This window comes from Brassica oleracea, chromosome C9 (assembly GCF_000695525.1).
Source record: "Brassica oleracea var. oleracea cultivar TO1000 chromosome C9, BOL, whole genome shotgun sequence".
Lineage (NCBI taxonomy): Eukaryota > Viridiplantae > Streptophyta > Magnoliopsida > Brassicales > Brassicaceae > Brassica > Brassica oleracea.
In genome coordinates this window covers 4,430,014-4,442,637 of record NC_027756.1, presented here as the reverse complement: position 1 = coordinate 4,442,637, position 12,624 = coordinate 4,430,014, and the positions used below count along the sequence as shown (strand labels likewise).

The window sequence follows — 12,624 nt, the reverse complement described above, 5'->3', positions numbered from 1 at the left end:
TCCCCCCCCCCCCAAGGACTTGCCCCGGATAGAGGAAAACATCTGAGAAACAGCCTGCGATGGAGAAGACTGAGAAGACTTGGCCTCCAACCGCTTTAATTTTTTAGCCTTCTTTACCGCTACAGGAGATGGCAAGAACGGAATTTCCTCTTCTTCTAACTCTACCCCAGCATCTTCTGATACAGACTTAGACTGTAAAGGCCCTGGAAGGGTAGGGCGATCATTAGGCGGTAACAACACCTCCTGGGACGAAGGGGCACATTGCTGAATACGAAGTTTCTAATTCCTGTCCAATCTATGAGTCAAAAATCTTAGAGTTCGTGTATCAGTGAAGGGAGGAAAGCCAGTAGTCCGAGATGGGTGCTTAGAGGCAGACGGACCCTCTTGAGAGACCATACAATCTTCAGAGACCGGTTCCATCACTGGAGCTTGATATTTGTCCATCTGAACCTCTGGATTGTTAGACGCATAATCCACTTCTCGACTCGAGTCTGGCTCAATCTTACCCTTAGAGTTGGATCCCTCTGAAGTTATATTTGTATCCACTACTGTAACTTGTGTTGCTGCACTCGAGACCCTCGGAAGAACTTGATTGTTCTTGAAATTCTTCCGTTGAATCGGAATAGTACAATACTTGAGCATATGACCGAACTTGCCACAGTTGCAGCACTTCGGAGGAGACGTGGGTATTCCACATTCACACGAACTGAATAACCTTGAGTGTCCCTAACAATGACTGCTAGAGGAGGAAGAATCTCCAGTTTGATTTCCACCTTCACCTTAGTATCTCCGAAGTGAAAGGGTTCCAGTCTAGAGTTTTCTGTATGTAACGGATCGCCAATACCGCTAGCGATGACGCTAATCCCGCCTAACGAATAGAGTTGAGGAGGTATGCTTTTTAGAATGGCCCACGTAGGCGCAGAGACCAAGTCTTGCATCTCGAGGGAAGCATCAGCCGACCAAGGAACCGCCGTCATTGCACAGTTATCGACCTGCCAATAACCAACTTCCAATACCCATTGACGGGTCGCCACTGATGGGATGTGAATCAAGCAGGCAGTCTGTGAAAGAGCATGAATCTAGATATTCCCATGTTTACCCCAAACTGGGTTAAGGACATTATAGATCCTTGTCGGAGCTGGGCATCGACCGTGGAAATGAGCAATGATGTGGTCCTTCCACGATTGTAAAGCTTGGAGGACGACTGAGTCGGGAGCGATAACCATCGGAATTCCATCCACCTCTGACGAAGGAGAAGAAATTTTCCTGAGGTTCCTTAAGGAGTTTTTGAATCTCCGAGCATACGACAGAGCTTCTACTGGCGGAATCGACAGCGGTATTGAGGATTTCACTAACTGAGGCGATTGATTCGCAGGAGGGAACGAGTCTGATTCATCCGGCGGGTCTGGCGTGGGAGTTTCAGACATCTTTAACGGAACCAACATGGAAGGAGAAGAAGAAAAAAGGAGAGGGGAAGAAGTTCTCAATCAAAGGCGTAAGGCCGTCAACGGCGGAGCAAACTCTAGAATTCGCCCCTAAAGTCGCACTCCTAAAACGAGTTTTTTTTTTCATTTCTTTTTCCTTTTTTGCTTTTTCTTTTCAATGAACAACGTTCTGAAATGAGTTTTGAGTCTTAAGGTTGCATTGTTCATAGAGATCAGCAGATTCTTATTGAGGAATCTATATGTGATTAAGAGGCAGAAAACCATATTTGGAAACACATCGTCCTTGCATCAAATGGTTTTGTCCCAATGGACATTAAGATAACTACAAGGAAGTAGGAACCAAGACTGTCAGTGCAGAATTTCGTGGGACCATCGCCTTGAACGAGAACAGATCTTAGGGATATAATTTGGTAGACTATAGCCACGACTATGTGGAACTCATCATTTTAATCTAGTCATTTGATTTAGGGTTCATTAATATTTCTACATTAAGATGTTCAGATTTTGAATCTAGGAAAATGATTTATTGAACAATTATGTATATTAACGGAAAAATATTACATAGAATCTTCAGTATAATGCAAGTAAAATCGGTTAGGCATGGACAATGCCGATCATGACTTTTAATGGGCTGGAAGCAAAAAAAAGGTTTGGGTTTATTTTAATGAAAAACAAAATTATGGTTGGTCATTGCTTGAACCTATCACCAAGTAATGGAAACAATGATCTTTCCACTAGAGCTAATGCAATTTAGTTGTAAAAAAGGTTGAAAATAAAAAGGTTGAAAACAATTATAATTTTTAAGGGCTGAAAACAGATGTTTCTTTGTTGGGATTTATGAAAATCGATGTTCAACTCTATATTGTTTGATTAGTACGATATTGTCCACTTTGGACCTCATACAAGCCCGCATGGATTTACTTTTGATTTCCTTCCCAAAAAGCTTCGTACTAATTAGAGTTGGACATCTCTTTATATATTAGATACTCCTTGTCTAATTCTCCAATGTGGAACTTAGTTTGATATCTCACATTCTCCCCCTCAAACTAAGGATCATATTCATCTCGTGTCCCACAACTGACTTTCAAGATCTTCTGACTTGTTCTCTGCCACATACCGCCCAATCCTAACTTGATGGATCATGTTCCTACTCAAAAGGTATTTTGGTCTTCTTGCAGATTTCTCGTCAACTTGGCTCTGATACCAATATTGGGATTTATGAAATCCATGTCCAACTCTATATTGTTTGATTAGTACAATATTGTCTACTTTGGGCCTTATACAATCTCGCATGGATTTACTTTTGGTTTTCTTCCTAAAATGCTTCGTTTGATATTTCACATTCTTTACCTTCTCGTCAAAGCTAACACTAAATCTTTATGGATGATTTAGAATGGTGCAATCAAACATGAAATTTTATTAAAAAAAAATAGAATTATTGATTATATAGAATTTCTATGTAACGTTTTTCATAATAAATCAGTGTTTTGAAAAAAGAACCAAAGACTCCTCTCCTCTATGTTAGAATCCAAACTGGTCCAAACTCAATAGTAGGTATGAGTCTTTTTCGAAAGATATGGTTTGATTGGAGTACGCTTTTAGGTGAATAGTGAATCACGAGGGGAATCAAGAAACACGTATTGGCATGCTTGTGTGGTTTTCCAAATAAATATATGGTGTAATTACTATCGCTTGGAAACTCCTCATTTAGCCTAATGCCAAGAAGTGAAATAACGCGTGTCCAAAAAAACTGCCGATGGCAGATGTAATTTTACATTATATACGTAAGACATTATATTAACCTATAAATTAGTGATGTAATTTTACGTTGTATACGTAGACATTATATTAACCTATAAATTAGTGTGAAAAAACATCTAATACAGCATATTAGGTAAAGTTACATTGTAGTATGCTTAGTCAAAAGTTGGACAAATGCAGGGTTGGTAGCAGCTTCAGTTCTGGGTACATTTCAATGAAACATTATAATGGATTTCCAAAATTTTTAAAAATAATTATATAAACATAGACCCACAAAATTATTAAAAACAATTTTATTAAAATTCTTAATAAATGCATATGCCGTCCAAAGTTTTAGGTAAGAAGAAAAACCGTATATGTCTGGTTGCATAGCTGAAAACATTGTCTAATATTCCAGTCACAAATTTAAACCTTAGAAAACGACCATCAAGGTGGGTTTTAGCAGGTGAAGGTTACGTTGAGAACCCCAAGTGGCATACAGATAATCACTTTTTGAAATAAAAGAGACATATATAAAGAGAATCAGGTAAACAAGAAGCTATACTTGTTTGTTTAAGAAATGAAATTATAAGAGAAGGGAAATGGGAATATGCGTGAGGTGGTAAGAGACGAACAATAATAGAGCAATGACAAGAGTGGCAAACAAATAGGACCTACGTCGAGAATAACACGTGATGTTACAATATCCTTTCAATTCTCAATAATCAACAATAAAGTCATCAAATTATTTCTAAAACAGTAATGTCTCTATTGTTACAAAAAGCAATAACTCTTAAAAAATATTACTAAGATTTGATATTTAAAAATAATTATGTGTAATTATTTTTTTCTCTATTTATAGACTTCATATTTAGCTTATCAAATCTCATAACATTTTGTTTTATCATTTTTAGGTTTTCTATAAGTTGTTATGTAATTTATGTTTGTTTGTGTTGTTAAAAATATTATAACTCTTTATTATATTTTAGTTTAAGATAAATTTATAAAATATTTGTCTAAATTAAATTATATTAAATTAAATAAATTATATTATATTATATTAAATAAATCAAATAATATTAATATTATAATGATAAGAAACTTAATAGATATCTTACCATTGGAGCTAACAAATTTAGTATAGTTTCTTAACTTAACTTTTACTTAACTTAATACTCCATCCGTTTCATTAAGATATAAATTTTATAAAAAAAAAAAATTGTTTCACAAAGATTGACTTTTATGTTTCCTATACAAAAATTGCAAATTTCAATAAATTTAATTGAATTTATGGAAAAACTATTGGTTAAAAAGCATTGAAATTTGATATTTAAAAAAAACAATGCATGATTCATGTGTTTTCTTAATATGTGTGAAACCACCAAAATATTTATCTTTATGAAACGGGGAGAGTAATATTATACTCTCTATGTTTCTAAATAAGTGTGACTTTGACATTTTTCATACAGATTAAGAAAGTGATTGAAATGTATTTAAGTCGTCATTAGTTATGCCTATTTAACTAATAGTATTTGAGATAAATAAAATTATTTATAAAATCAATGCAGATTGCAATTAGTTTTCAATTAAAATAAATATAATTTGCAGTGAAATTCTAAAGTGACACTTTTTTTTGAGCTCGTATCTAACTACTAAAGTTGCTCGTATCTAACTTTAGAGTTATATACTAAGAATTACATTTTATTTTAATGTCACTGAACCGAATCCAGTTTGTTTTGTCCTATGATAACAAATATGCAAGAATCTAATACATTTAGGTGATATAAATGTTGTATATTTCTTTTAATACCAAATTGTAATTTCTTAACCAAAATACATTAAAACTAATATGTATACCAAGATATAGTAATATATATTATCAATTTGCAAAAATTCTTCTTGTTAAAAATAACTATGAGCTAGCTTTAACAACTTGATCAATTTAAATAATCAATAATATACCAAAATATCTATTATAACATCCTGACTCCTGAGTATGTACGTGTATATATATAGAGGGTTGTAGCTCTTAAGTTCACCACCATCACAGTTCACGCCTCTTACTCCATGAGCTTCTCTATTCTCATCCTAGTGTTATAATCTTGCAAACACATATAGAAAGCAAGATTTGGAGTGTACGAGAAAAACATGAAAACACCTAGAAGCTCTGTGGGTAAGACCCAAGAGCGTTTCTCGATTAGTTTCATATACAGATGCATCAGAGTTCTCATCAACCGATCTACTTCTTTCTTATCTTATTAGAAAAAAAAAATCCTATCAAAATTTACTTTCCTGCAAGTATATTTTTCTTTACATTTTCATTTTCTTGAGTGTTATTTGAGTGAAGTTATATTAAAATATTGTAATAGAGTTCATATATATCGAAAATGTCAAGAAAGCCATGTTGTGTCGGAGAAGGGCTGAAGAAAGGGGCATGGACCACCGAGGAAGATAAGAAACTCATCTCTTACATCCATGAACATGGAGAAGGAGGCTGGCGCGACATTCCTCAAAAAGCTGGTTAATATCTATTATATATTTTTTGGTAAATTTTTAAAACATATATGTTTGTTTGGTATTTGATGTATGAAAGTTTTATGTTGAATATGGTGTTTTACTAGGATTGAAAAGGTGTGGAAAGAGTTGTAGACTGCGATGGACTAACTACCTAAAACCTGAGATCAAAAGAGGCGAGTTTAGTTCAGAGGAGGAACAGATTATCATCATGCTTCATGCTTCTCGTGGAAACAAGTAAGTATATATGTGTATGGGTCCTCCAATGATCATCATTCTGAAAAAAAAAATGTCATCATTCTGATTTTGTTTCTTCCATGAAAAAGTTTTTTTAAAATATAATCATTTTACTTTCGGTCTTAGATCTTATATTATCTCATTTGTTCATGTCTTTAGGTGGTCGGTCATAGCGAGACATTTACCTAGAAGAACAGACAATGAGATCAAAAACTACTGGAACACACATCTCAAGAAGCGTTTGATTGAACAGGGTACTCATCCCCTGACTCACAAGCCACTAGCTTCTAATACAAACCCTACTGTACCTGAGAATTTGCATTCCCTAGATGCATCTAGTAATTCCGACAAGCAATACTCCCGGTCAAGCTCAATGCCTTCCATGTCTTGTACTCCTTCCTCCGGTTTCAACACGGTTTTCGAGAATACCAGCAAAGATGGGACACCAGTTCGTGAGGACGATTCCTTGAGTCGCAAGAAACGTTTTAAGAAATCAAGTTCTACATCAAGGCTTTTGAACAAAGTTGCGGCTAAGGCCACTTCCATGAAAGAAGCTTTGTCTGCTTCCATGGAAGGTAGCTTGAATGCTAATATAAGCTTTTCCAATGGCTACTCTGAGCAGATTCTCAATGAAGATGATAGTTCTAATGCATCCCTCATAAACACTCTCGCCGAGTTCGATCCCTTCCTCCAAACAACGTTTTACCCTGAGAATGAGATGAATACTACTTCTGATCTCGGTATAGATCAGGACTACTTCTCACATTTTCTCGAAAATTTCGGCAACCATAATGAGGAGCACTACATGAATCATAACTATGGTCATGGTCTTCTTATGTCCTATGTGTCCCAAGAAGTCTCATCAACTAGCGTTGATGATCAAGACAATACTAATGAGGGTTGGTCAAATTATCTTCTTGACCATGCTGATTTTATACATGACATGGATTCTGATTCCCTCGGAAAGCATCTCATATGAATCTTCGTGCCCAAGCAGAAAGGTTTCAAACTTGTCAGAACAAGAAGTTATGTATGTATTCTATTATATGGATTGTTTAGTATATGTCCAAGATCATGGTTGTTAGTCCCAAGTTTAGGGTTTGTATAATATACAATAAGGGACGTTATCTTATAAAATGACTCTGATATCGAGAATCATGCATGGTAACCTCGCGGACACAATGTTTTTATAATAAAGCTTGTTTTGTTTATCGTATGTTATTTCAATGTAACAATCATTAGTCTTCTTTTTTCCGTTAAAAGTTTAAGTCCATTATAATCATCAATCATACTCTTTTGTGGTTTTCATCATGCATGATCTTCTTTACGATTCAACCATAGTGTTTCGAACTTTATACGGCATGAAGGTGGTGGTATCTTTCGTTGGATTCGAAGCGACCACAACTTTCTTTCTTTCCAGCACTATTGTAGAATAAATAAATAAAAAATCAAAATAATGATTGAGAAAACTCCAACGAAAAAGACGTTCCAAGTAAAGTGTGTCTGTGTGGTCCATAAACAATTTAGATGAGAGCTAAAGATCAAGAGGTGAAACAGATAACTAGAACTGTAACCAGACAACTTTTGTCTTAAAACAAACTGGAATCTTTGATAGTCATGCAAAAAAAAAATGATTATAGTATAAAGAGATATCAAAGTATTTATGTGCCAAAATGGAAGACTGCCATTACGGCACAATGCTAATACATTCTTTTCAGCTCCTCATGTCAATATTACATGTACTTTTCTTTTTTTTTTTGAAAAATATATTACATATGTTATGAAAAAAAGGCGATAATATTTTCTTAGAGTTTTTGTTTTTGTAAATGGCTTTTTGACCCACTCATCCATCAATCATTTTCCTTTTTGTTTTTTTCAATGAATAGTAAAAATGCCTCTATGATCTTACAAAGAGGCGCAAAGCAATGCAATTTGCAAGACCAAATCATGACTCATTTGACCCTATTCGTGCCATGGGTCTCTTGCAGTTGCATCGTCGTTCGCCTCTTTCCATGATCTCTACATTTTCTTATCCCATTCTTCATATGAAAATTGCACCATCGTCCACGAATGATTGGTTAGTATTCCTTAACTATTTTCGTTTTGGTCACAATTATTGATTTAGTAGATTATCTGCAACTGCATTTACAAAAAAAAATTATGGTGGCACACATAATAAATTATAAGCTCTAATTAATTTAATTTTTTGTAAATAATCTATAAATAAATAATTATGTACTAATTAACTAAGCAAAATAGTTATATTATAATTATTTACAACTTTATTGGCTGACTATACATGTCGCACATCAAGCATATAATTCCAAATTTTCATCCTCAAATTTTCTTACGGAAGTTTCAAAAATATATTTGGATATTGGTAAATTGGTACGTGTAAGCAAATAACATGACTATAATCATTTTCATTAGAAATATTTTTTGAAAGAATCTAATTATATAGTTCTGTACACGTAAATATATGTTTAATGCGTGCAAGATGATGTGTATAGTGTGTTTTAGTGGATGTGTTTCTCGAAAGATATTTTACATATTACTATTCTAGTATATAATAATTTTTATGTTATTTGAAATTTATGACCAAATTATAAAATACTGTATTTTTTTATCGGTTGAACTAGTTTTATTTAATGATACTTTAATTTAATCAACTAATTTATAGTAACTCTTTTATGCTTTTAACTTGGGGTTACTCTCCAACCAATTATATTCGTATATGTCAATCGTTGGAAGAAACAACAATCAGATATAGATGCTCGACAATGGGCGACTACAAAACTAGTCAGGCACAATACTTATATGGGCTCTACGCTATAAAGCCTGAAAGAGTATTGAAAACGAATTCAAAGAGCCGTTAGATTCATTCAACCCGTTGATAAATGGTAACCACGTTGTAAATGTAATTTGATACCAATTACTTTCACGAGGTGGTATGAATCATTTAATGTTTTAATCAACGCAGTTACTACAATAATCTTGGGAAGGATCATTTTCCTTTGACCAACGCTTTGAACCCGCTCTATATCACTATAAATAGCCAATGCTCAAACCACTACCTTACACAGTCTCAAATCTCTAAGTTGTTGAATAAAATCACATTTGAAAATGAGTGGAAAAAGTGGCAGCACCAGTGGAGGAAAGAGCGGAGGCGGTGGAGGAAAGAGCAGTGGTGATAGCAGCAGCGGTGGAGGAAAGAGCGGAGGCGGCGGAGGAGGTTATATGGTTGCACCGGGTTCCAAAGGTGGTGCTTACATCTCAAGAGGTGGATTTGAGAGTAACCCTCAAGGATACTTCAGCAATTTGCATGGTAGTGGACAGAGCAAGAAGTGACCGTCTTTGTGTGGTTACTACAAGCATGAATCATCCATCTTCTCCAGTTAAATAAATTGCAATGAAGTTCAAATAAGTATTGAAATAAAATGAGATTTTTATATTTATAAATTGTGTGATTGTTTAGTAAAACACTTCTTTATCAATCTCGTCACTAATCATGAAATGTGTGATTAGATAATATGTTAACATGGCCAACAAAGATAACAACACTTAATACATTTTAAACAACAACAATAAGCAACGTTGAGTACTTCTAAAGTATATGATACTCTAGTTACAGACATAGTTTGATTCATAAAACAGTAGTCAAGACTGCACCAAATGTTGTAAAAAGAAGATATAAACATAAACGTACAATGTCATAGAATCAAACACTTCTTCAGCAAACACTAATTACAGCCAAGAGCCTAAGATTGAACCCAAAAAAAATCACAAAATTCTCTGAGATAACAGAGATCTTACTTGCAGACTAGCTGATAGTTCCTAAAGGATTCAGAGTTGGTCAAGAAACAAGCTGATCTTAGATATCCATTCTCTTGATAAACCATGGCTAGGAACTGATTCACCACAAGGTTTGGCAAGACTCCAATTTTGATCATGTCACAGTGCAACATCATTGTGTCAACAACACGCTTTTCTTGAAGATGACCTTTTAACATGGATACATAACTCTGCAAGTCCGGTGTTATCCCACCAGATCTCATGTCTGAGAACAACCTGGTAGCTCTAAGAACGTAACCGTTCTGACATAACCCTTGAATCAAACATGTAAACCCCACATGATTCCAGCATGCTTGATTGTTTTTCAGATAAAAATCGATGGCATCAGAGACTCTCCCTTCTTTCCAGAAACCATCAACCAGGCAAGCAAACGTGTGCTCATTAGGGTGGACTCCAGCCTCCAACATATCACTGTACAGCTTTAGCGCTTCCTTCACGTTAGCCTCTTTGAACTGCCCATCTATCAAAGCTGTGTACGTCACAACATCAGGAACTATTCCTTTGATGCTCATCTCCGAGTACAAACCCATTGCAGCTTTCATGTTTCTCAACTTGCAGTAACCATCGATCAAAGTAGAAAACGTTACGAAGTCCGGTTCTACACCGTTTGCTGTCATCTCTGAGCACAACTCCAAGGCCTTCTCCATATTGTACTCTCTACAATACCCATGAATCAGCGAGTTGTAAGTCACAGAGCTCGGAAACACTCTCTCACTCTTCATCTTCTGAAACAATCTATCTCCTTCTGTTAACTGATCTTTACTACATAGCCCGTTGATGAGTATAGTATAAGTAAACACATCAGGCCAAAGACGCAACCTTTCCATCTCAGAACACAACCCCATTGCTTCTGACAAGTTCCCTGATCTGCACTCCCCATGAATCAAACAGTTATAAACGTGCAAATTAGGATCAACCCCAAACTTCACCATATGCACTAACAGACTCCTCGCAGCTACCAATTCGTTAGCTTTGCAGAAACCATCGACCAATGCGCCGAAGATAACAACGTTTGGCAGCAACTCAGCAACCACAATCTCCTTATACAGTGTGTAAGCCTGTCTTAACTTACCAGCTTTACAGTATCCACCAATCATTGCACTGTAAGTAAACAAGTTTGGAACACCATGTTGCTTCTTCTTCATCAAGTCAAACACTTTCCCCGCTTCATCCATCTTACTCTCCCTCCACAGATCACGGATATATATAGTATAGATATAAACATTCGGCTTGATCCCTTTAGATTTGATTTCATCAAGAAGCGTCTTTAACTTGGAGGACAAGCCTTGCTTGAAACAGCATTGGAACAAAACAGAGTAAACGTACACATCAGGAACCAACCCACGAGAGACCATAGACTCATAATCAGCCCAGACAGAATCAAACCTTCTCCTTCTAACCAACCCATTCAAAACCGTGAGACAAGCTTTAGAATCAGGAGAAGTTCTCATCTCACGGCTCACCCAAAGAGCTTCTTCGAACAAACCCATCTCCACAAACTCCATAATCAGCAGACTAAACACACCGTTACTAAACTTCGAGCTCTGAACATCCTCGAGCGCGTTGAAAACTCTGTAAGGGCGACGCTTGAGAGTTTCTATGAGGCATTTTATCAAACACCTTGCGTGCGTGTACCTCCGAGCTCCGGTTAGGACGTGGATTAATGCGGAGTGAGATCGGAAATCGTTGGAGTTCGATGTGTAGAAGAGTTTGAGGGCTTCTTCCGCGGATCTGCATTTTAGTATTGCTGAGGCTAGACTCGAAGAAAAAGAAGGGAATAAAGGTGGTGACTTTGAGGGAGATTGAGGTTGAGAGAACGATCTGAAGGTGAAAGATTGGAGCTTGTGGATGTGAGTTGATGGTCTATGAAGAAGCTTCAACATCTGGAGTGATTGGATTCTGGTCAAACTGTGAACTATCTGAGATCTCAGGTTTGTAATGGTACCGTACAGTACTTACATCGGTTTATTCCGGTTAGCGTTTCAATTTGTTTATATGCAGCAGGCTTATTAGATAAGTTGTTAAAGTCAATTTTATTTTTAACTGATCAGTAAAGATTCGTGATGGCAAAGATTCTTACTGTGGATCATGACAAGTGCAACGTTCTTTTTGATGAATTGGGCCTCGACTGTAGTTATGGTAAACCGCAAACTATACAGTTTTTGTTGACAAAAACTCACTTCTTGTGGACTTGCAGAAAGTATTTTACACTTTTGACAAATCCTTTTCTTACAGGACATTAATTGCATGCCGCTACATCTGTTGGAATACATGAGGACTACGCATCGATAACTAAAGAAGCACACAAGCTCTGATGCATCTGTTCTGTTCACTCCTTCTGTGCTTGAAGATGTCAGACTTATCCATGAATCCTCCTAAGAACCAGGTTAACAATGACGTGTGACTAGTCTGTTAAAGCTTTGATCGTCTTCTTTTTTTCGTTCAATACATTTTTTTGTTAAGACTCCATGCATAATTCAATAAGTTTCTACAGGACAGGAAGGTCACTACTGATCAGTCAAAAAGAGCTGAAATTCAACCAACTCTGATGATGCGGCCTACTTCAGATGCACAGGTGACGACTATGTATGCCTTATTGTGTGGGTATTGGTGACTAAATAGGTGAAAATTGTTGATGCCCTTGGAAACTCTGCCTTGAGATTGTTGGTTTTTTAAGTATAAAAACTCAACTTGTTTGTTTCTCCTGTCATAATTCTGGTTTTCAGGCAATGGAGCTAGAAATGCTTGCAATTGTCAGTTGTTCAAGGTCAATAACAGAAGCAATGGTTGATGCAGCTATGTACAATATATGTTTGCTTTCACCGTGGGGTAGTAA

General features: G+C 36.0%; 3 protein-coding genes across 3 annotated transcripts in view; 1 reads left to right on the top strand and 2 right to left on the bottom strand.

Moving 5' to 3' along the window:
* LOC106314145 overlaps positions 1-1,427 on the bottom strand; it is a 4,910-nt gene extending 3,483 nt beyond the window's left edge. The window contains exons 1-4 of the mRNA XM_013752079.1: positions 1,100-1,427; positions 635-1,033; positions 394-563; positions 118-243 (exon numbers count right to left, since the gene is read on the bottom strand). Coding sequence (XP_013607533.1) covers positions 118-243; positions 394-563; positions 635-1,033; positions 1,100-1,427 — 1,023 coding nt within the window. The remainder of the gene's footprint in view (positions 1-117; positions 244-393; positions 564-634; positions 1,034-1,099) is intronic.
* Positions 1,428-5,208: 3,781 nt separating this feature from the next.
* On the top strand, positions 5,209-7,152 carry LOC106313100 (transcription factor MYB28-like). Its single transcript, XM_013750838.1, has 3 exons — positions 5,209-5,705; positions 5,807-5,936; positions 6,096-7,152. Exons 1-3 carry the CDS (start codon positions 5,573-5,575, stop codon positions 6,913-6,915), a joined length of 1,083 nt encoding a protein of 360 aa, XP_013606292.1. The 5' UTR covers positions 5,209-5,572; the 3' UTR covers positions 6,916-7,152.
* Positions 7,153-9,026: 1,874 nt separating this feature from the next.
* LOC106313318 (pentatricopeptide repeat-containing protein At5g61400) lies at positions 9,027-11,717 on the bottom strand. The gene is made up of 2 exons (XM_013751102.1): positions 9,750-11,717; positions 9,027-9,301 (listed from the first exon to the last, which is right to left on the bottom strand). Exons 1-2 carry the CDS (start codon positions 11,669-11,671, stop codon positions 9,247-9,249), a joined length of 1,977 nt encoding a protein of 658 aa, XP_013606556.1. The 5' UTR covers positions 11,672-11,717; the 3' UTR covers positions 9,027-9,246.
* Positions 11,718-12,624: the final 907 nt, after the last annotated feature.

What these genes read in the sequence shown, in the direction of transcription:
- LOC106313318 (XM_013751102.1), bottom strand. Translation starts at nt 11,671, where the DNA reads ATGTTGAAGCTTCTTCATAGACCATCAACTCACATCCACAAGCTCCAA. An exon ending in AACTATCAGCTAGTCTGCAA is followed by an intron (nt 9,302 to 9,749) that starts GTAAGATCTCTG and finishes TCATGCTTGTAG; the next exon opens with TAACCACACAAAGACGGTCA.
- LOC106313100 (XM_013750838.1), top strand. Translation starts at nt 5,573, where the DNA reads ATGTCAAGAAAGCCATGTTGTGTCGGAGAAGGGCTGAAGAAAGGGGCA. An exon ending in CGACATTCCTCAAAAAGCTG is followed by an intron (nt 5,706 to 5,806) that starts GTTAATATCTAT and finishes GTGTTTTACTAG; the next exon opens with GATTGAAAAGGTGTGGAAAG. An exon ending in CATGCTTCTCGTGGAAACAA is followed by an intron (nt 5,937 to 6,095) that starts GTAAGTATATAT and finishes TCATGTCTTTAG; the next exon opens with GTGGTCGGTCATAGCGAGAC.